This window comes from Dama dama, chromosome 5, assembly GCF_033118175.1.
Source record: "Dama dama isolate Ldn47 chromosome 5, ASM3311817v1, whole genome shotgun sequence".
NCBI classification, from domain to species: domain Eukaryota; kingdom Metazoa; phylum Chordata; class Mammalia; order Artiodactyla; family Cervidae; genus Dama; species Dama dama.
The window spans coordinates 111,176,372-111,199,064 of NC_083685.1; the positions used below are offsets into that span (position 1 = coordinate 111,176,372).

The window sequence follows — 22,693 nt, forward strand, 5'->3', positions numbered from 1 at the left end:
GCTACCATGGAAAAGAGTCTTGGGTTTTCTCAATTAAATATAGAATTACTGTATGACGCAGTAATTCCACATCTAGGTACACACACACACAAACACACACACAAAATGGAAAGCAGGGACTTGAACAGAAGACATACGTTCACCAGTGTTCATAGCAGCATTAGTCACAACAACCAAAAGTGGAAATAACACAAAATATCCATTGGTGGATGAACAAACAAACAAAATGTTTTATATATATATAATGAAATCCTTATTCACTCTTTAAAAGAATTGGAGGTGATGGTGACAACTATGGCCGTGGTCCTGGTCATAGTAGTGGAGAGGGCTATGGTGGTGTTGGACCAGAATATGGAAACCAAGGTAGTGGATATGGTGGTGGTGGTGGAGGATATGATGGCTACAATGAAGGAGGAAATTTTGGAGCTAACTATGTGGTGGTGGAAACTATAATGATTTTGAAAATTATAGTGGACAACAGCAATCAAATTATGCCCCATGAAAGGGGGTAGTTTTGATGGAAGAACCTCGGGCAGTCCCTATGGTGATAGTTAGGGGTCTAGTGATGAAAGTGGTGGATATGGTAGCAGAAGGCTCTAAATACTCAGAAGAAAAGGGCTACAGTTCTTAGCAGGAGAGAGAGCGAGGAGTTGTCAGGAAAGCTGCAGGTTAGTTTGAGACAGTTGTCCCAAATGTGTTAGAGGAACTGTAAAAATCTGCCACAGAAGGAACGATGATCCATAGTCAGAAAAGTTGCTGCAGCTTAAACAGGAAACCCATCTTGTTCAGGACTATCATAGCAACAGTTTGCAAAAAGTGCAGCTATTGATTAATGCAATGTAGTGTCAATTAGATGTACATTCCTAAGGTCTTTTATTTGTTGTAGCTTTGTCTCTTTCTTTTCATTACATCAGGCATATTGCCCTGTAAATTGTGGTAGTGGTACCAGGAATAAAAAAAAATCAAGGAATTTTTAACTTTAAAAAAACAAAAGAGAAAAATTTCAGTACGTGTTACAACACAAATGAACCTAAAAACAGTATACAATGAAAAAAGCCAGATACGAAAGAACAAATAATGTACAATTCCATTTCTTTATACAAGGTACCCAAAAGAGTCAAATTCTTATGGACAGAAATTAGAATAGACATTACCAGTGGCTTGGGGCAGGGGAGTTTGGGCATGTTTAGTAAGTCCAGAGTTTCAGTTTGGGATGATGAAAAATTTCTAGAGATGGATAGATGTGATGGTTGCACCACAATGTAAATATACCTTATGCCACTGAGTTGTACACTAAAACCGGTTAAAATGGTAAATTTTATGTCATCTGTATTTTACCAGAAATTTTTTAAAAGTTGGGGTGTAAGCAAGACTGTGTTCCTTTCTGGAGGCTCTCCATTAGAGTTAAATCAAGATGACCATTCTTGTTGAATACTGATGTCATGGTCAGCACTCAGATTTGCCTGCAGTGCCAGCCTGAGTATTCACAGTGCCAGGGACTAGTTTATAATAGCAGTAATTGGGGATTCAATTTAGATAAAAGATCCCTTTTAAGACTTTATAAACAACCTGCAAATAGGGAAACAGTGGAAACAGAGGCAGACTCTATTTTGGGGGGGCTCCAAAATCACTGCAGATGGTGACTGCAACCATGAAATTAAAAGACGCTTGCTCCTTGGAAGAAAAGTTATGACCAACCTAGACAGCATATTAAAAAGCAGAGACATTACTTTGCCAACAAAGGTCCGTCTAGTCAAGGCTATGGTTTTTCCAGTAGTCATGTATGGATGTGAGAGTTGGACTATAAAGAAAGCTGGGAACTGAAGAATTGATGCTTTTGAACTGTGGTGTTGGAGAAGACTCTTGAGAGTCCCTTGGACTGCAAGGAGATCCAACCAGTCCATCCTAAAGGAAATCAGTCCTGAATATTCATTAGAAGGACTGATGTTGACAGTGAAACTCCAATACTTTGGCCATCTGATGCGAAGAACTGACTCATTTGAAAAGACCCTGATGCTGGGAAAGATTGAAGGTGGGAGGAGAAGGGGACCACAGAGGATGAGATGGTTGGATGGCATCACCAACTCAATGGACATGAGTTTGAGTAAACTCTGGGAGTTGGTGATGGACAGGGAGGCCTGGCATGCTGTAGTCCATGGGGTCACAAAGAGTTGGAGATGACTGAGAGACTGAACTGAACTGAATTGAAAACAACCTGCAGCCAGGACTGTATCTTTCATAATTGTGTCTCTCCCTTCCCCACCATCCAGGTCTACATAGAGTAGGTATCCAGCAGGTACTGATTGGATTGGATAGAGAAATGTAGGAGTATAAACAGAAAAGCTGGTGGGGTCTCTGAGCCCCAGAGCCCCAGAGGAGGGGCAGCAAGCTGCTGGATCCCAGGCTGATTATGATCCCCAGGAAGGAGATAAGAAGGAAGCAGGAAGTCCAGGGCACAGCAAGCAAGCCAGGGCATCCCTTTACTGTGTGATCCTGAGGCTGCCTGGACCACCAGTAACACAGGTAATACAGTGCCAGATGTAAAACTTCCTACTGAGTATAGAGTGAAGTAAGTCAGAAAGAGAAAAACAAATATTGTATATTAACGCATATATATGGGATAAAGAAAATGATGCCTATGAACCTATTTGCAGGGCAGGAATAGAGATGCAGATGTAGAAAACACACTTGTGGACATGGCCAGGGGGAGAAGTGGGATTAATTGAGAGAGTAACATTATCATATATACGCTACCATGTTTAAAAAAAATACAACTAGTGGGAAGCTGCTGCATAGCTCAGCCCGGTGCTCTGTGATGACCTTGAGGGGTGGGATAAGGGGGTGTGGTGGGCGGGAGGCTCAAGAGGGAAGGGCTGTATGTATACACGCAGCTGATTCACCGTGTTGTTCAGCAGAAACTAACAACATTGTAAAGCAATTATACTCCAATAAAAAAGAAATAAAACTTCCAGCTGAGAAAAGATGAGATTTGCATAGCCTCTTTCCAGCCCCCAGCTCATGCCTCTTCATTTTAGTTTCGGATACAATCAACTCTAGGAGATGTCCTGGTCAAGAGGGGTGAGGGAGAAAATCCAAGAATGGCCAAGGGGAGATGGAGCCACACTGCAGTTGTCCTGCCCTCTTTCCTGCCCACCCCTCCTCACCCATGGGACCAGCCGTCTGCCCACCAAGCCTGGAGGAGCCTTCCTATCCAAGACTCAAGCCATTTTATGTAAGGTTCTGCTTTCAAGTGGCCTTTTTTTTTTTTTTTTTTTTTTTTTTAGATCAAGTGTCCTTTTATAGACCGCTCAAGCAATGGGTGTGGTGAGACAAATGAATACCAATGAGAAAGGCATGTACTTTGCCAAGGAAATTGAGTTTATTAGGTTACAAGGGAGGGTTGCTGACACGTGGGCAGGCTCTCTGGACAAGCCAAGAAGAAATAGTCCCCAGTGAAGGAAAGTGTGGGCAGGGATCATCTGGAGGAGGTCAGGTGAGCTTCTGGATTCCCCTCCTAGGCAGCTCCAGCCATGCACATTGTGTTTTCTGGCTTGTTTGGTGGAATGAACCAGGGCCAGGTCGTAGCTCCAGAACCCTGGACCCTGTCCCCTTGTTCCTCGGGGAACCGCTGGACTCTAGCGCACATAGGAGTTGCAGGGCCCACAGCGGGAGCGGGGGACACAGGGGGTAGCAGGAACACAGGGGGTGCAGGGACTGGAGATGCAGGGTGCGATGGTCTTGCCGCATGCATTGGTCGTGGCACAGGGATTGCAGGGCAGCCTGGAGAAAGGGAATGATATAAATTGAGGGAGGCTTCTGATGTAACCAGAGAGACCCCAAGAGTGGACTGCCCATTGGGACTTGACCCGACCTATAACAGAGAAGGTCACAGGCTCACCTGATACAAAGCTCACTGTTAATGTTAATGGTCTTCCTGTCATATGCTATCAAAAGTGCTGGACAGAGACACAGAAACTCTGGTCTCAGCTCCCAACATTGTCCATTCCTAGCTGGTGACCTTCGATAAGTCACTAAACTTCTTCAAGCCCCAATCCCTTCATCCATAGAATGATGAGATTACTGATCCTGTCGGCCTCATGGTTAACTCTAGCAGCAAATGAGGTAGCTGGCAGAGGTAGCATTTGGAAACACACCCTCTATACAATATGGTATTACAAAATGTAAGAAATGTCATTGATCACATATCAATATCATCACAGTAGACTGCAGAGTTGGCTGTACAATTTCAGTGTATCCCTCAAGCAGTTCATGCCATTTTATGTTTTAATGTTAACCACATTGCTTTCTGAGCTTTGTTTGAGCATGTCTGGGGTGAAGGCATAATTTCCTATCCAAAGTATGCAGTCTTTGCCTGGAGTCCAACTAAAAAGTACGCCTGTGTGCACAGGGCTTCACCAAACACCTGCTCAGTACTCACTTGCAGTCCTCGCTGTCCAGCAGCCCCCGGTACGTGTTGATCTCACACTCCAGCCGGGCCCGCACGTCCAGCAGCACCTGGTACTCCTGGTTCTGCCGCTCCAGGTCACTCCTGATCTCCGCCAGCTGTGACTCCACGTTGCCGATCAGGCCCTGCACCTGGGCCAGCTGGCAGCTGTAGCGGGCCTCTGTCTCTGTCAGGGTGTTCTCCAGGGAGTCTCTCTGTCAGAGGGAAAGAGGAGGAAGGTCACAGAGCTGCTCCTTCAGGGACTTCTCCATCACTTCCAAATAAGTCACAAGCTCTAAGAGTTCAGGAGAGGGTGGCCTGGAGGGCATCCCAGTGCCCCTGACTCCCTGACCTCACCTTCTCACCAGGAGTCTCATCAATACCCACCAGGTTGTGCTGGGCCTGAAGCTCCACCTCCAGGGCATTGACCGTGCGTCTCAGCTCGATGATCTCCGTCTGGCAGGACTGCAGCTGCTCCGAGCTGGACACCACCTGCTTGTTCAGCTCCTCAGTCTGAAACACCAAAGGGCAGAAGACAGGATCAGACCCCGCCTGAAGGGCCCCAAGGGGCCGAGGATCCTGAGAGACCACGTGCTGAGATGCTCACCTGCCTGATGTACCATTCCTCCACGTCCCTGCGGTTGGTCTCCACCAAGGCCTCGTACTGAGCCCTGGTCTCGTTGAGCACGCGGTTGAGGTCCACAGTGGGGGCAGCATCCACCTCCACGTTGAGGCGATCTCCCAGCTGGCTCCGCAGGGTGTTGACTTCCTGTGGATGCAGAAAATGCAAGAGTGATCCTCAATGAAGAGTGGAACCTAAGAAATGGCACTGCTTGTTGACATCCTATTCATCTATTTCCTTGGAAAAGGAACTTCTAGTAGAACAGCTATGACAGCAGAAGGTAAAGTCGTCTGTGTTCCATGTGTTCAGCTCCTTCCCACCATGACTGTGTCATGATCCTTGGATTCAAAAAAAATTTCCAGGGGTTTGCTTGGGGGTTATTCAAGGATGTATAAATACCCAAATTTCCCAGGTTGTAGATTGGTGGCAGATAACCCCATAAATAAAAATAATTGGCTGTATAATTCAGATTGCATATCAAACCATTCTTGCCATCAAGTAAGATATTGTCATGACCCCTCCCAGGAGACAGAAGGAACCCTCGATCATTTTTCATCAAGACTTTGAAAGAATAGAGACTGATTCACCAGGACTGATATTTTGGCTTTGGGGAAGAGAGATGGCTTCGAATGGCATATCGGAGCAGTGCTGGGACTTCTACAAATCAGCAGCCAATCACAAGCCCAGGGAGGTGCCCTAGGAAACTAAAGTGATGCCCCAATTTCAAGTGAAAGATACAGCTTATCTGGGAACATGGATAGGTTTCATCTCCCAATGTTTTCTTTCATCATGAAATTTTGGTGTTTTCAAAGAAATCTGAAAGATTCTTATCCCTGATTCCACCACCCCAAGTCATTAAAGCTGCCCTAGGCCTGAGGCTGAGACAGGCTTCTTCATTTCTCATCTCTGGTCTCACCTCTTCATGGTTGCTCTTGAGGCAGATCAGCTCCTCCTTCAGGGACTCCACCTGGGCCTCCAGGTCGGACTTGCACAGGGTCAGCTCATCCAGGATCCTACGCAGGCCGTTGATGTCTGACTCCACCAGCTGCCGCAAGCCCAGCTCTGTCTCATACCTGCACAAGGACAGGGTCAGAGCGGTAGCTAGCAGACCCCAAAGGCTCACAGGAATGATCTTGGATAACCCCAATCACCTCGCCTTCCCCCTTCGGCAGTGAGTAGACCCAGGAGACAGAGGCAGGATGCTGGAGGCTCAGTCAAGACCCAATATTGATCCCCAAATTGACTTGAGTCCTCATCTACTTTTGTGCCTCCTTTGTTTGGTCCCCCCAATCCTCTGCAGAATCCTTCATGATTGACAGATTGACTGCTGTTCAGTCAGCCATGGAAAACCCTCTTCTTTCACGAGAGACTGAACAAAAGGAGTGGGTACCCATGCGAAATCTGAACCACTTACTTGGTCCTGAAGTCATCTGCAGCCAGCTTGGCATTATCGATCTGCACCACCAGTCTGGCATTTTCAGACTTGGCACACAGGATCTGGGGAATGAGAGGTTGCTGGGTGAGGACTGAAAATAGCTATAAAATCATTAACTTCTTTTAAAATGCTTATAAAGCCATTTTGAAGGTAAAAAGGAGGAAGCAAGAATCAAAATGGCCTTGATGCAAGAAACACAGTTCTCTCCCCCAGATTGAGAATCCTGGCACATGCCCACTGCTTAGAGATGACAGTAAGGCCCCTCACCTTCTGCTGGAGCTCCTCGATGGTCCGGAAGTAGGACTGGTAGCTGGGGCACAAGAGGGGCTCCTGTTGCTGGCTCCTCTCCAGGATGCGGCTCTCTAGCTCCGCATTCTCCCGCTCCAGCTGCCGCACCTTCTCCAGGTAGCTGGCCAGCCGGTCGTTCAGGAACTGCATGGTCTCCTTCTCGTTGCCATTGAAGGAGCCCTCGCAGAACCAGTTGCAGCTTCCCACGTTGGCAGGGATGTTGCAGGCCCCGGGCAGGGTGGTGCCACAGCAACTGGGGGGCACGCAGGGCCTGGAGGAGCAACTGGAGCGGAAGCTCAGGTTGGGCAGGCAGAAGTTGTAAGACATGGTGCTGGAGGGAGAGAGGTGTCCAGCTGAACACAGAGTCCAAGTTCTCCAAAGAGTTTGTGAGCCTTCAGCCTCTGTGGAGCATTTATACCCCATCCCAAGAGGGTGTGGACACAGTAAGTAATGTCTTTTTTCTTTTTATTTTTTTCACTGCTTTTCAAATGCCCTTCCCTTCAATCTGTTATTGGCCTTCCTCAGAAGAGTCCCTTGTCCCATAAATTTTTTTACTTGGCTTCCTGTTAAGTCAGAACTACTCTTCAGGCTGTGCACCCATGAAATCAGAGTCCTGCGGTAGACCTTCAAAGAAGCCACACGGTCTAGCCCGAGGATCTGCCCTTGTTAATTGGGAGTTAGTCCATCCAATGACATTCTTTTGTGTTACGTGAACTGGTAAAACCATGATCAAATTCACCTCCTGACCCACCTGGCATTTCCAGGGAGAGACTAGGATTGAATTAAGGAACAAGTTGCATTAAGGATCAGAAATGGGTTCCCTTTCCATCTGCTTTGAGACAAGAATCCTTCAATGATGTAGCATCCAAGCCTTAGAAGACATGAGGTGGATGAGAACTGACTCGGGCCACAGCCAAGAAGGATAGACAGCTATTTGTGTAACGCTACCTGCCTATCACTCAAAAGGACTGTAAAAGGAAAAGAATCTAAAAAAGAGTGGATATATGTATGTGCAGACATGCTCAGCCACTTCAGTAGTGTCCACCTCTTTGTGACCCTAAGGACTGTAGCCTACCAGGCTCCTCTGTCCATGGGATTCACTAGGCAAGAATACTGGAGTGGGTAGCCTTGCCCTCCTACAGGGATCTTCCAGACCCAGGGATCAAACCCAAGTCTCCCACATTATAGGCAGATTCTTTACGGCTGAGCCACTGGGGAAACCCAGATATATGTATATGCATAACTGATTCACTTTGCTGTATAGCAGAAATGAAGGTAATATCATAAAGCAATTTCCCTCCAATTAAAAAAATAAATTTAAAAAAGTAATAAATTTTAATTAATTAAAAAAATAAAATTTAAAAAGGTCTGTAGAGAAGGGACTTCCCTGGAAGCCCAGTGGTTAAGACTCCACACTTCCATTGCAGGGGCCATGGGTTCAATCCCTGGTCGAGGAACTAAAATCCTATATGCTTTGAGGTGTGGCAAAAGAAAAAAGGACTGTAGAGAAATTTTAAAGATAGAGGCTTTGATAATTAGTTTGAGAATGAGAACAAGGAAGATTCTGGAAGAAGAGATCATTTAGAAAGAAGGCTGAGAAAATGCAAGCTGAGAAATCCATATAAATGCATTAAAACTAAGGAAGTCTCAGGAGGCAGGTGTGAGAAAGGAATACGGCTAGGCTTGCAAAACTTTTCCAGGGAGGTATCTAGCCATTGTGTTAGAATAGAGTGAGTGGTAAGTCTAGGAGATAGTCCAAAGGAGCCCCTCAAGCATGAGAATTTCATGTTGGCTTTAACAGAAAATGTTTTAAAAATTCCAGTTAGACTTTCTAACATTTTGCCCAATTCTCCAAGTATAATTGACACACCAGGAAGATGCATCATACCCTGTCCCAGGCTCCCACCACCAGCCTTACTGGGTTACCTGCTACCTGGTTTAAGAACCAAAGGTTGAAAGGTGCCAAGGGAGGGGGTTCCGTGGTCATGACATTGAATCCAAGGACCTGGGTACCCAGGAGAGAAAATGAGGAGACACAGCTAATGGGAATTTTCCAAGACAATCTTGGAGTCACTGAAGGCACTAGAAGGTCTGAGGAAGGGGTGACCAAAGTTCTGAACATATAAATGTTGTACCACCAGGTACCACCTGCCCCTTGGGGAGCAGAGCCCCAGCCTCCGCTGTGGCTTTGGATGCCCTCCAGAGGCAGTTTTATTGACAGGTTATTGGAGTCCTTCCCCCCAGCAAGCTTTCATGACAGTATTCACGTGGTGCTCTGCTTTGTCTCAGATGAAAGGTCCTTCATCTACCCTCTCTCCAAGGCCATTATCATCACTTACTATAACGCCATTCAGACCAAAAGCTCCAGACTTACAATAAAATCAAAATCTCTTTGTTTTCCTCCAAGGCAATTAAAGGGGGAGAAATAGGTGGGTCCTGAGGCAAGCATCACTGAGACTTCCCGGAGGAAGGACTCAAGGCCAGGATCTCCTGTCTCACTCATCCAGGCTTGGGATGAGTGGAAAGCCCTGTGAATCAGACTGATGGGCATTTGCTCCTTGGGAACAGCACAAACCTGCTTCCCAATTCTTGTCAGGCTGCTCCAAAGCACTGGCTTTCCAGCAAGGCACCACAGTTCTTCCTTCCTCCCCACCCAGGGAGCTCAGACTAAATGCCATCAGCATCCTCCAAGCTCTTTGGTCTTATCTACTGATTGGCCAGTGCAGCATCATGGAGGCTTTAAGCAAAGGAGAATGTTTAGGTTCTAAGTATGAGAAGATTCAAGGATTGAGACAAAAAAGGGGACATATCTTGCATACAATGCAGAAAGAGCAAAGAAATGGGAAAAAAGGGAAGCAGGGAGAGATGCGTTTAATAAGAAAGATAAGAATACAAAGAAGAGGCAAGGAGGGAACCTGGAAGGAATTCTCAGAACCACAAAGGGTCATGTTGATCAGACAAAGTCAGCCCGTCTTCAAGTGAGGGAACCTGGAGGATGGAAAGCTGAGAAGTAACCAAGACAACATAAATGAAGGTACTGAAGAGTGATCCACCCTGATGAGTGTCCTGAGAGATGTAAATGGAGACTCAGAAGAGATCTACAGACATGGGACCATAGTTTCTGAGACCTCGGACAGAAGTGACATGGTTGCAAGATGTCCAGACCAGAACGTCACCTCTATGATCCAGTCTGAGATTTGTTTGTGGCTGAGAAATGCACTGTTGTCTACATCCAGGCTGCAAAATGTCTAAAGGGGCCCTGATACCTGTCCCTGAATGATAGTTATGTAGAAGAGAAAGGAAGAAAGGAACTGGGGTAGTCACACCTGTACATCTTCAGGTCACCGCCAATCAGCAACCACAGAGAAGATGCAGCAAAGAACAGGTTACACCTGTTACCTGCTGGCTTCTCCTGGAGATTCCTTTTTTCCCTGCAGAAGATGAAATGGCACAAGAATTCAGAAGGGAGACAGTGGACAGAAGAGCTGGTAAGTAAACAAAAATGCTACCATCCCTTGTAAATCTAGCTCCTTTCTTGCAATGCTTTCAAAGTAGCAATAGACTTATGTGAATTTCCTTCTTGAATTAGTGGGGAAGATGGGACTCGAGGGGCTTCCCTGGCAGCTCAGACAGTAAAGAATCTGCCTGTAATGCAGGAGACCTGGGTTCAATCCCTGGATTGGGAAGATCCCCTGGAGAAGGGAATGGCTACCCACTCCAGTATTTTTTCCTGGAAAATCCTGTGGACAGAGGAGCCTGGTGGGCTACAGTCTATGGGGTTTGCAAAGAATTGGACATGACTGAGCAACTAACAATTTTCATGGGACTCCAAGATTATAAGGTCTCCATGGTCTCACACACATTAGGAGCAGACTTCAGGTACTCTCTTGATCTCCTAATTGAAATACTTTCAGAGTTTATTCACTCAGAGAGAAATTGAGCAGTCCTGGACTATCAAACCCACAATTTTGCTTAGTTCAGTTTTTTCAAAGCACATTTAAAGAGCAGCTTCTCCATGCTGGGCATGGGATGAAATTGAAACAGAATAATCACAGTTCCTGTAGCAGATTGTCTTTTTATGAACAACTCAAACTAACATGGGTCCCCTAAATATATGAGAAATGACAAGAAGATGAGGCGAGGAGATATTTTAAAGGTATACGGACATTTGGAAATTTATTTGTATTTAATGGATTTAGAAAGGTATATATATATGACATTAAGGGTAGTAACCACTTTTTGAACTTCTACTAAGTGCCTGGCATAGTCCCAGGACTGTGGGATGTGGGGCAGAGAGCCAGAGGTGGGTGGGGAGGGGGATACTTGTGGGGGACAGGCAGATGATGTGATCTCAGTCCCGCTGAGCAGGCAGTCAAGTCTGTAACTAACTCTAATGTACGGTAATATAATTGAGCCGTTCACCTCCCCTCAAAAAAAAAAAATTCCTTCCTTCCCCCTCCCTCTTTTCCCACACTTGTTCCTACCCCAAACTCCAGTCAGACCATTTCAGCCCAGTTCATGATTCTCAGCCAGGAGGTGAAGGATGAGGCCATTTCAGATTATCTCCTTGTCCCCTACAGATTTATTGGTGACTCTACTCTCTAGTGACTCAGAGGTTGGCTTCAAATAACTGATCTCATTAGAACCTTAATCCCTTTAAGAATCTTTTCTTCACCCAGGCCTGGTAATGAGTTATTTTATTTTAATATCGGTTCTTGTTGCTTGGTGGTTCTGCAGCATCCCCGTAAGATCTGTGGTCATTGAGATGAAGTTTCAAAGCAGGTGAAAGAGGCTTCCAGGGATGGGGCATGGGACAGAAGATAGAAAAGAGGCAATGCTGAGTCAAGCATGTGTAAAAGCTTCCCTTTCTAGAAAAGGGAACAATATTAGGAAGGAGAAATGGAGGTGATGGGTGACCCTGCTGGTAAGTGGACACAGTGGCCACCCTCAGAATCAGTGAAATACTGGTGGTGGAGGCCTCTTGACAGAGGACCTTGACGCTCATGTGGATGAACAAACCACATGTTTAGGATGCCTGACAAGCTGGGGGAGGAAAGGGGAAGGAAGGCAAGAGAGGTTTGGGTACAAAAAATAGCCTAAAGGGGGAGCCTCAGCTGAAGGAGGCCAGGAGGCTCAGCCTGCAATGTGGTGAGTGGAGAGGACGTTGCAGGGTGAGAGGATGCACTGGGAAGATTATCCTTTCGGGGATTCCCAGACCCTTCAAAACCCATCTCAGCCATCTCCCCCCAGACTTATTGCTGTTATTCAGTCATTCAGTCATATCCAACTCTTTGTGACCCCATGGACTGCAGCACACCAGGCTTCCCTGTCCTTCACCATCTCCCAGAGCTTGCTCAAACTCAAGTCCATTGAGCCAGTAATGCCATCCTACCATCCAACCATCCCCCCAGCCTTGGAGAGTGTCTAAATCTAAAGTTTTATCCAGAGGTACCGCCAGTAAAATTCTTGGCAGTTTGGTTCAGGGTAATGCACCAGGAATGAGAAGACTTGGACTTGAGTGAGTCCCTAACTTTGAACTTCTTCCACTGCAAAATGCAGATTGTGGAACCTGTTCTGTCTCTCTCAGGGTTTGGGGGTGGGGGCTCAAGTTGGATAACAGATATGAAAGTACTTTGTACATGGAAATGATGAACATACATACAGGGTTCTATTTCTCTTCTTCTCTATCTCAGTGGACAAAGTGGTCCTAGTGATGGCAGAGAGTAACTGGCCTTCTTTGATGATTTTCCACCACCAAAATCGCCAGGGTCCTCATGCTATTTTCAGATACTATAGAACTTTCATTCTTTGCACCTACCTTTTACAGCATAAATTCTCAGATATGAAAGAATTCTCAAGCACAAACACTGTCTTATTCCCTTCAAGGAAAACAAATAAAAACATTGGTGTGATTACGGTTCTGTTGTCCTGCTGACACAGAGACTTGGCCTCTATACAGCACAATGGTTGAAAGAACAGTCGCTGGAGGCAGACTACCTGGATCTGAACCCTGTCTTCCCCACTGAGTCGCTGTGTGTCCTTGGGCGTGTTATTTAGCCTTTCTGAGCTTTGGTTCCTCATCTGCAAAATGGGGATAACAATAATATCGGCTTCATAGGATTGCTATAGGGTTAAATGAGTGTATGTATGTAAACTTATCCCTAACTTAAATTAGTGCCTGGCTAATTAGTAAGAGCTCAGTGAGTGTAAGCATCAGTGATGACAATAATGATGAAGATATGTAATGACGATGATGAGGGTAGCAATGGTGACAATGGTGATGATGATGAAAAAGATAATTGTGGTGGTGATGGTAGTGATGATGGTAATAATGGATTGTTTGGTTTCCAGGGAAGCTCTTCACACCTTCCCAAGCATAATTATCTCCTTTACCCAGCATTTCTTCCCAAACCACTTCACACATTCACACACAGACACACACACACACACAAAATGTCTCATCAAAGCTAATATTTTAATTATAGATGACAAGGCATTGTATATGAACTCAAGAAGCACAGGTCAGTCACCTTGAGGCCCCACTGACTCATTTCATGTCCCCAGAAGAATCCCTCCACCACTGAATGACTCACCTTCTCTCCATCTGCTTACATGGGAAGAACAATGCTTCCTTCCTCTCTCATGGTGCGAGAGTAAGTGGCTTTATTTTGTTAAATGGCTTTGAACTTGTTGGATGAAAGGAGCTATTTAAGTACAAAGGAAGAAGTAAATGTGTTTGGGCTGGGGAGCTAAATTAAGACTGACTGAGATCAGTCTTTCTTATCGGGACCTACTCTTGGATATGTGTCTCAGGGATGCATCGTCTGTGCCCACACAGCTCTACACTTGGGAAAAGAGCAGAGGCACAGTGAAGGGGTGGGGAGGGAAGGGAGAACAGCCTCTGACCTTCCAGAGCTTCCTACGATGCAAGTCCTGATGGCTCCCAAGTAAATCAGTCCTGTCTACAGAGACAGTGGCCAACAGGTAGGTTTCCAGGCTTGAGAGCAGTTGGAGGCACAGTAGTCAGGTTCTGACTACTCTCCATCCCTGAGACTTGGGGCTGTGGTCACTCCTGCAGACATGGGCTGGACTCAAGAGCCATCAGCTAGACTTTGTAAATTTCTCAGCAAGCTACTCTGATTCAGAGAGCTCAAGGAGTGGAGACGGAAGACAAGAACCAGCTGCTAGATTCAGTGTATTGGCTCTGTTTGTAGTTTCACTGATTAATAAGACCTAGAAAGCAGAAAGTCATCAATTTGAGGAGCTAGAAGACCCTCTACAATCATCTTATCCAGCTCCATCAGATACCTGAGTGACTTCTTCAATGTCTTCACCACATGGTTATAAAAGCCCTCTTTGAATGCTTCCAGTGATGCGGGACTCACTACTTACTACTTGGCCAGGTCTGATGCTGCTTTCTGGAGACATGCTCTTCTTAGCCATGGCTTCCTAAATATGGAGCTTCTGGTTCACGTGTCTATTGACTAGATTTCCAAGCTTGGCAGCCAGAAGGACTTGCCAATGGAGCCTGTAGGGGAGCTTGGGTGGGTGAGTTTGGCCTTTTCTAGATTGATAGAGTGACCAGTTCAGCAATTACCATTGCTTAACATGTTCACCACTAACTCAATGGGATCAAGAGTTCCTCATCCATGGGATCAGGGAGTAAGGCCCATCCCTTCTACAGTGATCTCACTCCCCAAATAAACCCCCTAACAGTGGTTCTTAAACTTGATTATGCATAGAATCACCTGGAAGGCTCAATGAAACAGACTGCTTATTCAGAAAGCCTGGGGGTGGGGCCCAAGAAGATGCATTGCCACCAAGTTCTCATATGATGCGGGTATTACTGGCTGGAGGACCATAATTTTAGAACTACTGTCCTAAACATTCTCATGTTTAATTTTTGCCTCTTCAAAGCTTCCAAAATATGGACTTTGGATATAGTTCAAAGAAAATGGGCTTCAAGCCTTGATTCCCAGCTGAAAATGGTAACAGCCACTCCCTCTTTGCAGGGTTTTTGTGGGACCCTGTGTCCCAGTGTTTATAAAGCCCCAGCACGATGCCTTGCTCATAATGAGCCTGTGATCACAAAAGCTAACTTTAAGGAGAGTATTCTGGAGGGGCCAGCAGAACCTCTGACCTGAGTTTTTCCCTTGCTTAAGGAACAGCTGGCTTCAGCCAGATAAAAAGGTGGGGGCGTGGGGGGTATTATTTAGTCTGTATGTTTAAAGCTCTGCAATCTGGCTCTGTGATCATGCTTGGTCTGGTCAAGAGCGAGGTATCTCTCACCTGTGCAATTTTGCTGCACTTTCATATTTTAGCCACAGTCCTCACTGGCTTTGCCATCTCCCAGAACCACCCTCGTGAGTAAACCACAATCTCTGCTTCTACGTGAGTGACTGGCTCAGGGAACTCTGCAGCATGGGATGAAGGAACAGACGCTCAGGCACTGGGCTTCTTATGCTGCAGAAATAAAGTTTATTAGCAAATTAAAAGCAAGGTCTGAAAGACCAGGAGGCAGCAGAAGAGAGAAAATAGAGCAGTCAGGACACTCTGAAAGGAGGAAGGACAAATCCAAGGGCCAGGGCTGAGCGGCTGGACCAGAAAGCCCATCAGTAGAGAAGCTCTGCCTGCCTTCAGCCTCCCCCTAGGCTGACTGGGGCAGAAAGGCCTGGGGTGGCAGGCCTGGAGGATGGAGCCAAGGAACTACAGGCGTTTGACATTTTCTGGCTCCTCCAGGTGACGAGTAATTCAGCATCGAGGTGATGAGCAGGGCCCAGAAGGCCCAGAAAGGCAGGGAGAACAGGAGGTACAGGCTGAAGGGCCCACACAGGTGCTGGAGACTGGGGTCGCACATGGGTTGCAGGGGAGCCTATAGAGAGAGAGAAAAAAAAAGTGTTTAGACATTGGCATGAACTGTGGTGCTGGAGAAGACTCCTGAATCCGTTGGACAGCAAGGAGATCAAACCAGTTGATCTTAAGGGAAATCAACCCTGAATACTCATTGGAAGGACTGATGCTGAATCTGAAACTCCAGTATTTTGGTCATCTGATGCAAACAGCTGACAAGTGGAGAAGTCCCTGATGCTGGGAAAGATTGAGGACAGAAGGAAAAGAGGGTGTCAGAGGATGAGATGGCTGGGTGGCAACACGCTTACAATGGACATGAACTTGGGCAAACTTCAGGAGATGGTGAGGGACAGAGAGGCCTGGTGTGCTACAGTCCATGGGGTCACAAAGAGTTGGATATGACTGAAAGACTGAATGACAACAATGAATGAGAAGTACATGAAAGTCCAAAATAAATAGGCACTTTAGAACTGAAAGACCAGGGGACTTCTCTAGTGGTTCAGGAGCTGAAACTCCATACTCCCAGTGCAGGGGGCCTGGGTTCGATCCCTGGTTGGGGAACTGGATGACACATGCCTCAACTAAGAGTCCTCATGCCACAATGGCAGATCCCACATGCCACAGCTTGAAGATCCTGCATGCCACAACAAATATTGAAGATCCTTCATGCTATAACTAAGACCTGGTGCAGCCAAATAAATTTTAAAAAAATTTGGAAGCACAAAGTGGAGCTTAGGCCATACAGGTCCTTCTAAGCCTAGAAAGGGGAGGAAGGGACTGTCCCGAGTTCTCAGTGAAGCTGCAGCCAGAGCTCAGAGGGCCTTGTGCAAAGCCTCTCCCACGAGGAAAGGAACACAGCAGAGAGAAAGGCAGAAAGCAAGTGGAGCAGGAACAAGCCAAGGCCAGCCACTCTCTCAATTTAAACACAGCCCCTAGGGGCTTCCCAGGTGGCTCAGCAGTAAAGAATCCACCTGCGGACACAGGAGACCCAGAAGATGGGGGTTCGACTCCTGGGTCAGGAAGATCCCCTGGAGAAGGAAATGGCTACCCACTCCAGTATTCTTGCCTAGAGAACCCCAGAACCCAGAACCCCAGGAGCCTGGTGGGCTACAGTCCACTGGGTCATGGAAAGTCGGACACAATTGAATGATGAAACAACAACAAAGCATTTATAAACACAGCCCCTGATCCTGTTCCTGACTGCTCATAGGGATATACCATCTGTCCACCTATGTCATAGTGCTACTGAGAAACTAAAAATGAGGTAATAGGTATCAGTGCTCCATGCAATATTTTTAAATGCTGAAAGTGACGCTCCTGGGATATTCCAGAAGGAAGTTAGCAAAACCTAAATGTACTGAACCCTCCGAGTGTTAGCCCCTGTGGGAGTGACTAGCACCTAGAAGCGTAACATGGATGGCATGAGTTTCAGAATTCTTACACACCTTCCTCTGTGTCCAAGCAGCACCAGGCTTGCTGGGAGGCAAGTTTGTCCTCAGAGGTAGAATCTGCAATGCCACTCCCTCCTTTTAGTTCATTCCCAATAAAAGGTTTCTGCTTTTACACATGATATTGACATAAACAACATCAGGCTACATACTTGCAGTCCTCGTTTTCCAGAAGGTTCCGGTATGTGGCAATCTCGCCCTCCAGCCGGGCCTTGACATCCAGCAGCACCTGGTACTCCTGGTTCTGCCGCTCCAGGTCAGCCCGGATCTCAGACAGCTGCTCCTCTACGTTGCTGATGAGGCTCTGCATCTGGGCCAGTTCGGTGCCGAAGCGGGCCTCAGATTCACACAGTGAGTTCTGCAGACAGTCCTTCTGCGATACCAAAGAAAGAGGGGAAGAGGTTAAAAGCCACGGACCCTGTCCTCAACCCCTTCAGACCATGAGACCCCAAGCCGTCATCAGGCCCAGAGAGCAAGTCCTCAGCAGCAACAACTAACAATGCGCTGTGGCTCTTCATCATAGACCTTAGGAGACATTTGCAGAACCTCCCTCACTGCATGAATGTTCATTTCCTCAGCATCCACACACACTAGAGAGTTCTTGCAAAGGCAAAGAAAGTGAAAGTGAAAGTCACTTAGTTGTGTCCAACTCTTTGCAAACCCCTGGACTATACAGTTCATGGAATTCTCCAGGCCAGAATAATGGAGTGGCTAGCCTTTCCCTTCTCCAGGGGATCTTTCCAACCCAGGGATCAAACCCAGGTCTCCCACATTGTGGGCAGATTCTTTACCAGCTGAGCCACAAGGGAAGCCCAAGAATACTGGAGTGGGTAGGCAATTCTCTTCTCCAGTGGATCTTCCCAACCCAGGAATTGAACTGGGGTCTCCTGCGTTGCAGGCGGATTCTTTACCAACTGAGCCATCAGAGAAACCCAAAGGCAAAGAAGTCAAGGTAAAAGGTGGGTCCTTAGATGATATCTAAGTGAGGCATGTACTGAACCTGGGGACTGCCCATGAGAAGTGGGAGCCCACCTGAGTCTTCCACACTCCCAGAGGAACTCACCAGTGTGTGCTGAGCCTGCAGCTCCACCTCCAGGGTGTTCACCGTGCGTCGAAGCTCCAGGATCTCCGACTGGCAGCACTGCAGCTCCTCTGAGCAGGACATGGCCTGCAGGCTGATGCCTTCAGACTGTAGCACGAGCACATGGAGAAGTGATCAATCACCTCCCTGGCCAGATGCAGTAGATCCCTCCCTGCTCTGCAGCGCCGCCCTCACCTGAGTTTGGAACCACTGCTCCACGTCACGGAGGTTGGTCTCCACCATGGCCTCGTACTGGCCCCGCATCTCCTCCAGCACCCTGCCCAGGTTCACAGTGGGTTCCACGTCCAGTTCAATCTTGAGCTTATCTCCCAGCTGACACTTCAGAGTGTGGACTTCCTGTGGACATAGGAGGACATCCTGTTGGTGGGGCTCCTGCTGCCCTCCACTCAGAGCCTCAGCTCCCACTTCCCATTCGCTCCAGCGATTTCCCTACACTCCTCTGAGGACGAGGCCCTGCCTGCATCAGTGTGGTAGTTTCCGAAGTCATTCAGTGGGCCACCTCCCCGTGAAAGCCAGAGCTCCCCTTCAAGCCTTAACCACAAGGCACGAGCATCTACCCCGAGCAAGAGGAAGAGCCTCATTGCTTCCTCTGAAGAAGCCTGAATTCACCCCAGGACATCTCCACATGCCACCCAAAGGGCCCCTGCACCTGCTCATGGTTCTTCTTGAGGCAGAGCAGCTCCTCCTTCCGGGACTCCAGCTGGGCCTCCAGGTCAGCTTTGGCGAGTGTGAGGTCATCCAGCACCCTCCGCATCCCACAGACATCAGCCTCCACCAGCTGGCGGAGGGAGTGCTCTGTCTGGAACCTTCAAGGCAGACACAGGGATTGGGGTTAAAGAGAAGAGAGCCCATGGGACACAACCCACAGGGTGACTCGCTGGCCTTCCCTCTGCTGTCCAGTTGTGAGTTGGCATTGCCTGGGTCATGTGCCCACAGAAACTGCAGAGTGATTCTCACTTATTCAACACTAAGCACCTAGGACAACCAGGCAGAGCGGCCGGTCCTAGGGATACCAGGGTGGTCCGCGGACAGTGCCACTCTCGAGGGCAGATGGCCAAAGTGGAAGCAGCAGAGTAGCCAGACAAGTGGGTTCACTGCAGACCCTCATCTTCCATGCCCCCTGACTGAGATGGACCCTGGACTCTGTCCCAGATTAGGAGCCAAGGATGGGAAGAAGCTTCCTTCACCCTGGGGGAGTGAGGCATCCACAGTGCCCAGAAGAAAGACAATAGAATATAATGTCCTTCCCGCTGCCCTGCTGGGCCCTCTCGGGGAATGTAAACCCTCTGACCTCCACAAGGCTCCAGGCTCCCGATTTCTATCATGAATTACTAGTACTCACAAACTGGTGGAGCTGCATTGTGGAGATACATCTTATACCGAGGCAGTAGAATTTCTTAGGAAATGACCTCGGATAGGAAATGAGGTGGTGAGTTCTGGTTCTACTGCTCAACAGCCATGTGACTTCCAGTTGGCAAGTCCCCTCAGGGCGCTGGGCCCCATGTCCTCAGAAAGCAGATGCCAGCATTGCCCTGTCCGCCTCACTGGGTTCCTCTTACATAGAATCAAGTGGAGGAAGCGTTTCAAATCACATTATAAACTATAAAGGCTAAACAATTGCAGGGGGCCAGGGGTGTTTTCTCAAGACCTTGACTTAATGCCCTCTGTTTATGTCAGCTGTAACTGTTGGTTTGGGATCTTGGTCGATTACATCTCTAATACCAGGAGCATCACCAGAGAGACATCAAGGTAGGCATCTGGCTCCTCCCCTAAGTGTGCTACCCCAACTCACTTGGTCCTGAAGTCATCTGCAGCCAGTTTGGCATTGTCTATTTGCACGACCAGCTTGTTGTTCTCAGATTTGACGCACAGGATCTGGGGAAAGAAAGTACGCTCAGGGATTCATTTATTCCCAGCGTCACCTATGGCCTCAGTCAAAAGAAGAGCCATTGGCTGGGTTCAATCTACAACATCGCCTTGACAACACAAACTCCCAAACGTGTGAGTGATGCTGGTGTGGCTGGGAGAGGCACACGCAAAAGGATGCATGACAAAGGGGGAAGGTGCAGAGCCAAAGGAAGCAAGAGGTGGGAGATAGTAGCAAACTGAACACATACCTAAGACTTATTATTTTGCCAGATCTGAGGCTTAATCGGATATAAACAAGAAGAGCTAGACTCTAGGCCACAGAACAATGGGTTGGTTATGAAAGTTTCAGGTAAGATGGAATCCATTCTTTTTTAACTTTTTTTTTCTTGAAATATAGTTGATTTACAATGTTGTGCCAGTCTCTGCTATAGAGCAAAGTGACTCAGTTATACATATATATACGTTCTGTTTTATATTCTTTTCCATTACGGTTTATCACAGGATATTGAATATAGTTCCCTGTGCTATATATTAGAACCTTGTTGTTTATCCATTTTCAATGTAATGGTTTGTCATTATCAGCCCCAAACTTTTAGTCCATCCCTCTCTCTTCCCACCATTCCCTTGACAACCACTAGTCTGCTTTCTATGTCTGTGAGCCTATTTCTGTTTTGTAGATAGGTTCATTCTGCCATATTTTAGATTCCACATATAAGTGATATGATATGGAATTTGTCTTTTTCTGACTTACTTGGTGTGATAATCTCTAGTTGCAACCATGTTGCTGGGAGTGGCATTATTTCACTCCTTTAATGGTTAAGTAATATTCCATTTTGTATATGTACCACATCTTCTTTATCTATTCATCTGTTGATAGCCATTTAGATTGTTTCCATGTTTTGGATATTATAAATAGTGCCACTGTGAACATTGGGGTGCATGTATCTTTCTGATCCTGAATTATATTTTTGTCTGGGTATATTCCCAGGAATGGAATTACTGGATCATATGATAATTCTATTATCATAATTCTATTCTGTTAGAATTAGTTTTCTGGGAATCTCCATACTGATTTCCATAGTGGCTATACCAACTTACACTTAAGGTAGGATCCATTCCTAATAAGTTGTCTCTACCACTGGTTGGTCAACCTCCTCAAAGTTCTCCTCTGAATCTAGCCATAGCTCCATGGCCCTTATTTTTACATTCTTTGTCTTTCTGTCTCCAAAACTAAGTAAGCTCCACAGAAGCATCCCATTTATAATGGAAGGGGATAGCAGATACACATAAGAGATTAATGCTACTGAATACACTGGCTCTTAAAGGACGTTAGAACATATATCCCGGACCCCTTTAACTGCAACAGAACTTAATTTGCACTGTTTTTGCAACTACAATTGAGGAATTGTAAGTACTGAAACTAAGCAGAAACTCAGAATCCCAGAGAATCAAACGCTGCATCTTATCCTTTACACATTCACATTCACCTTCACTCAAGAGAATCTCTTCCCCCCAAGTCTGGGGTTAGCAGGTGCAAACTATTATACTAAGACTGGATAAACAAACTGTACAGCACAGGGAACTATACTCAATATCCTGGGATAAACAATAATTGAAAAGAATATTTAAAAGAATATAGGGACTACCCCGGTGGTCCTGTGGTTTAGATTTCTGCAGGGGGTACAGATTTGATCCCTGGTGGGGAAGCTAAGATCCCACATGCCTTGCAGTCAAAAAACCATAACATTAACAACTGAAACAATACTGTAATATTTCAATATTTTTTAAAAATTATCCACATCAAAAAAGTTTTAAGAATATTAAAAAGTATATATACATAAGTTAATCACTTTACTGTACATCAGAAATTAAGAGCATTGTAAGTCAACTACACTTCAATTTTTTTAAAAATCAGTTACAGCTGATTCAATCATCAATCCAGGCCCTGAACATTTAGTGCAAAGGCCAGTCACCTTTTTCTGTAAAAAAGCCAGACAGTTAATCTTTCAGACTTTGCAGACCATGAATCTCTATCAGGACTACTGGACTCTGCCATTGGAGCATAAAAGCAGCCAGAGGCAGTACCTCAATGAATGAGCATGGCTGTGTACCAATAAAACTTTATTTACAAAGTCAGGCAAGAGGTTGACTTTGGCCTAGGAACTGTTGTTCGCCCACCTCTGATGGGAAGCATCACAAACCTCACCTTCTGCTGCAGCTCCTCGATGATGCGGAAGTGACTCTGGTAGTCCGGACACACGGTGGACTCAGGGCATTTGCTCAGCTCTCGGATCTGGCTCTCCAGCTCCGCGTTGTCCCGCTCCAGCCCACGCACCTTCTCCAGGTAGCTGGCCAGCCGGTCGTTCAAGAACTGCATGGTCTCCTTCTCGTGGCTGTTGAAGAAGCCTTCGCCGAAGGTCCCGCAGATTCCGATGTTGCCTGGAATGTCGCAGGTGCCCGGCAGGGGGCAGGCAGCGTTGCAGCTGTGGGGCAGACAGAGGCTGGGTCGACCGAGAGGGGTTGTGCCCACTCGGACTCGATTGGCGTGTGCCAGGGTGGCAGAGAGGCCCAGGGGGGCGGCCCCGGCCTGTGAGAGCGGCCCATTGAGGAGAGAACTGCAGCTGATGGAAGTCAT

At 46.8% G+C, this 22,693-nt stretch overlaps 2 protein-coding genes across 2 annotated transcripts; both read right to left on the bottom strand.

Moving 5' to 3' along the window:
• Window positions 1–3,635: 3,635 nt before the first annotated feature.
• Window positions 3,636–7,116, bottom strand: LOC133056092 (keratin, type I microfibrillar 48 kDa, component 8C-1). Its single transcript, XM_061141201.1, has 7 exons — window positions 6,769–7,116; window positions 6,481–6,563; window positions 5,983–6,139; window positions 5,052–5,213; window positions 4,832–4,957; window positions 4,439–4,659; window positions 3,636–3,780 (listed from the first exon to the last, which is right to left on the bottom strand). Exons 1-7 carry the CDS (start codon window positions 7,114–7,116, stop codon window positions 3,636–3,638), a joined length of 1,242 nt encoding a protein of 413 aa, XP_060997184.1.
• An 8,424-nt stretch (window positions 7,117–15,540) lies between these two features.
• Window positions 15,541–22,693, bottom strand: LOC133055627 (keratin, type I cuticular Ha7-like). The gene is made up of 7 exons (XM_061140762.1): window positions 22,265–22,693; window positions 19,982–20,064; window positions 18,839–18,995; window positions 18,364–18,525; window positions 18,151–18,276; window positions 17,240–17,460; window positions 15,541–15,661 (listed from the first exon to the last, which is right to left on the bottom strand). The coding sequence occupies exons 1-7, from the start codon at window positions 22,691–22,693 to the stop codon at window positions 15,541–15,543; spliced, it is 1,299 nt and encodes a 432-aa protein (XP_060996745.1).

Bases quoted from the DNA above. Each gene is read 5' to 3' on its own strand.
- LOC133056092 (XM_061141201.1), bottom strand. From the start codon at position 7,116: ATGTCTTACAACTTCTGCCTGCCCAACCTGAGCTTCCGCTCCAGTTGC. The intron at 4,958-5,051 runs GTGAGCATCTCA...TTGGTGTTTCAG, and splicing joins AGGAATGGTACATCAGGCAG to ACTGAGGAGCTGAACAAGCA. The intron at 4,660-4,831 runs GTGGGTATTGAT...TCCCTCTGACAG, and splicing joins TTCAGGCCCAGCACAACCTG to AGAGACTCCCTGGAGAACAC.
- LOC133055627 (XM_061140762.1), bottom strand. From the start codon at position 22,693: ATGACTTCCATCAGCTGCAGTTCTCTCCTCAATGGGCCGCTCTCACAG. The intron at 18,996-19,981 runs GTGAGTTGGGGT...TCTGCCTTGAAG, and splicing joins GCAGATGACTTCAGGACCAA to GTTCCAGACAGAGCACTCCC. The intron at 18,526-18,838 runs GTGCAGGGGCCC...CTATGTCCACAG, and splicing joins TCAAGAAGAACCATGAGCAG to GAAGTCCACACTCTGAAGTG.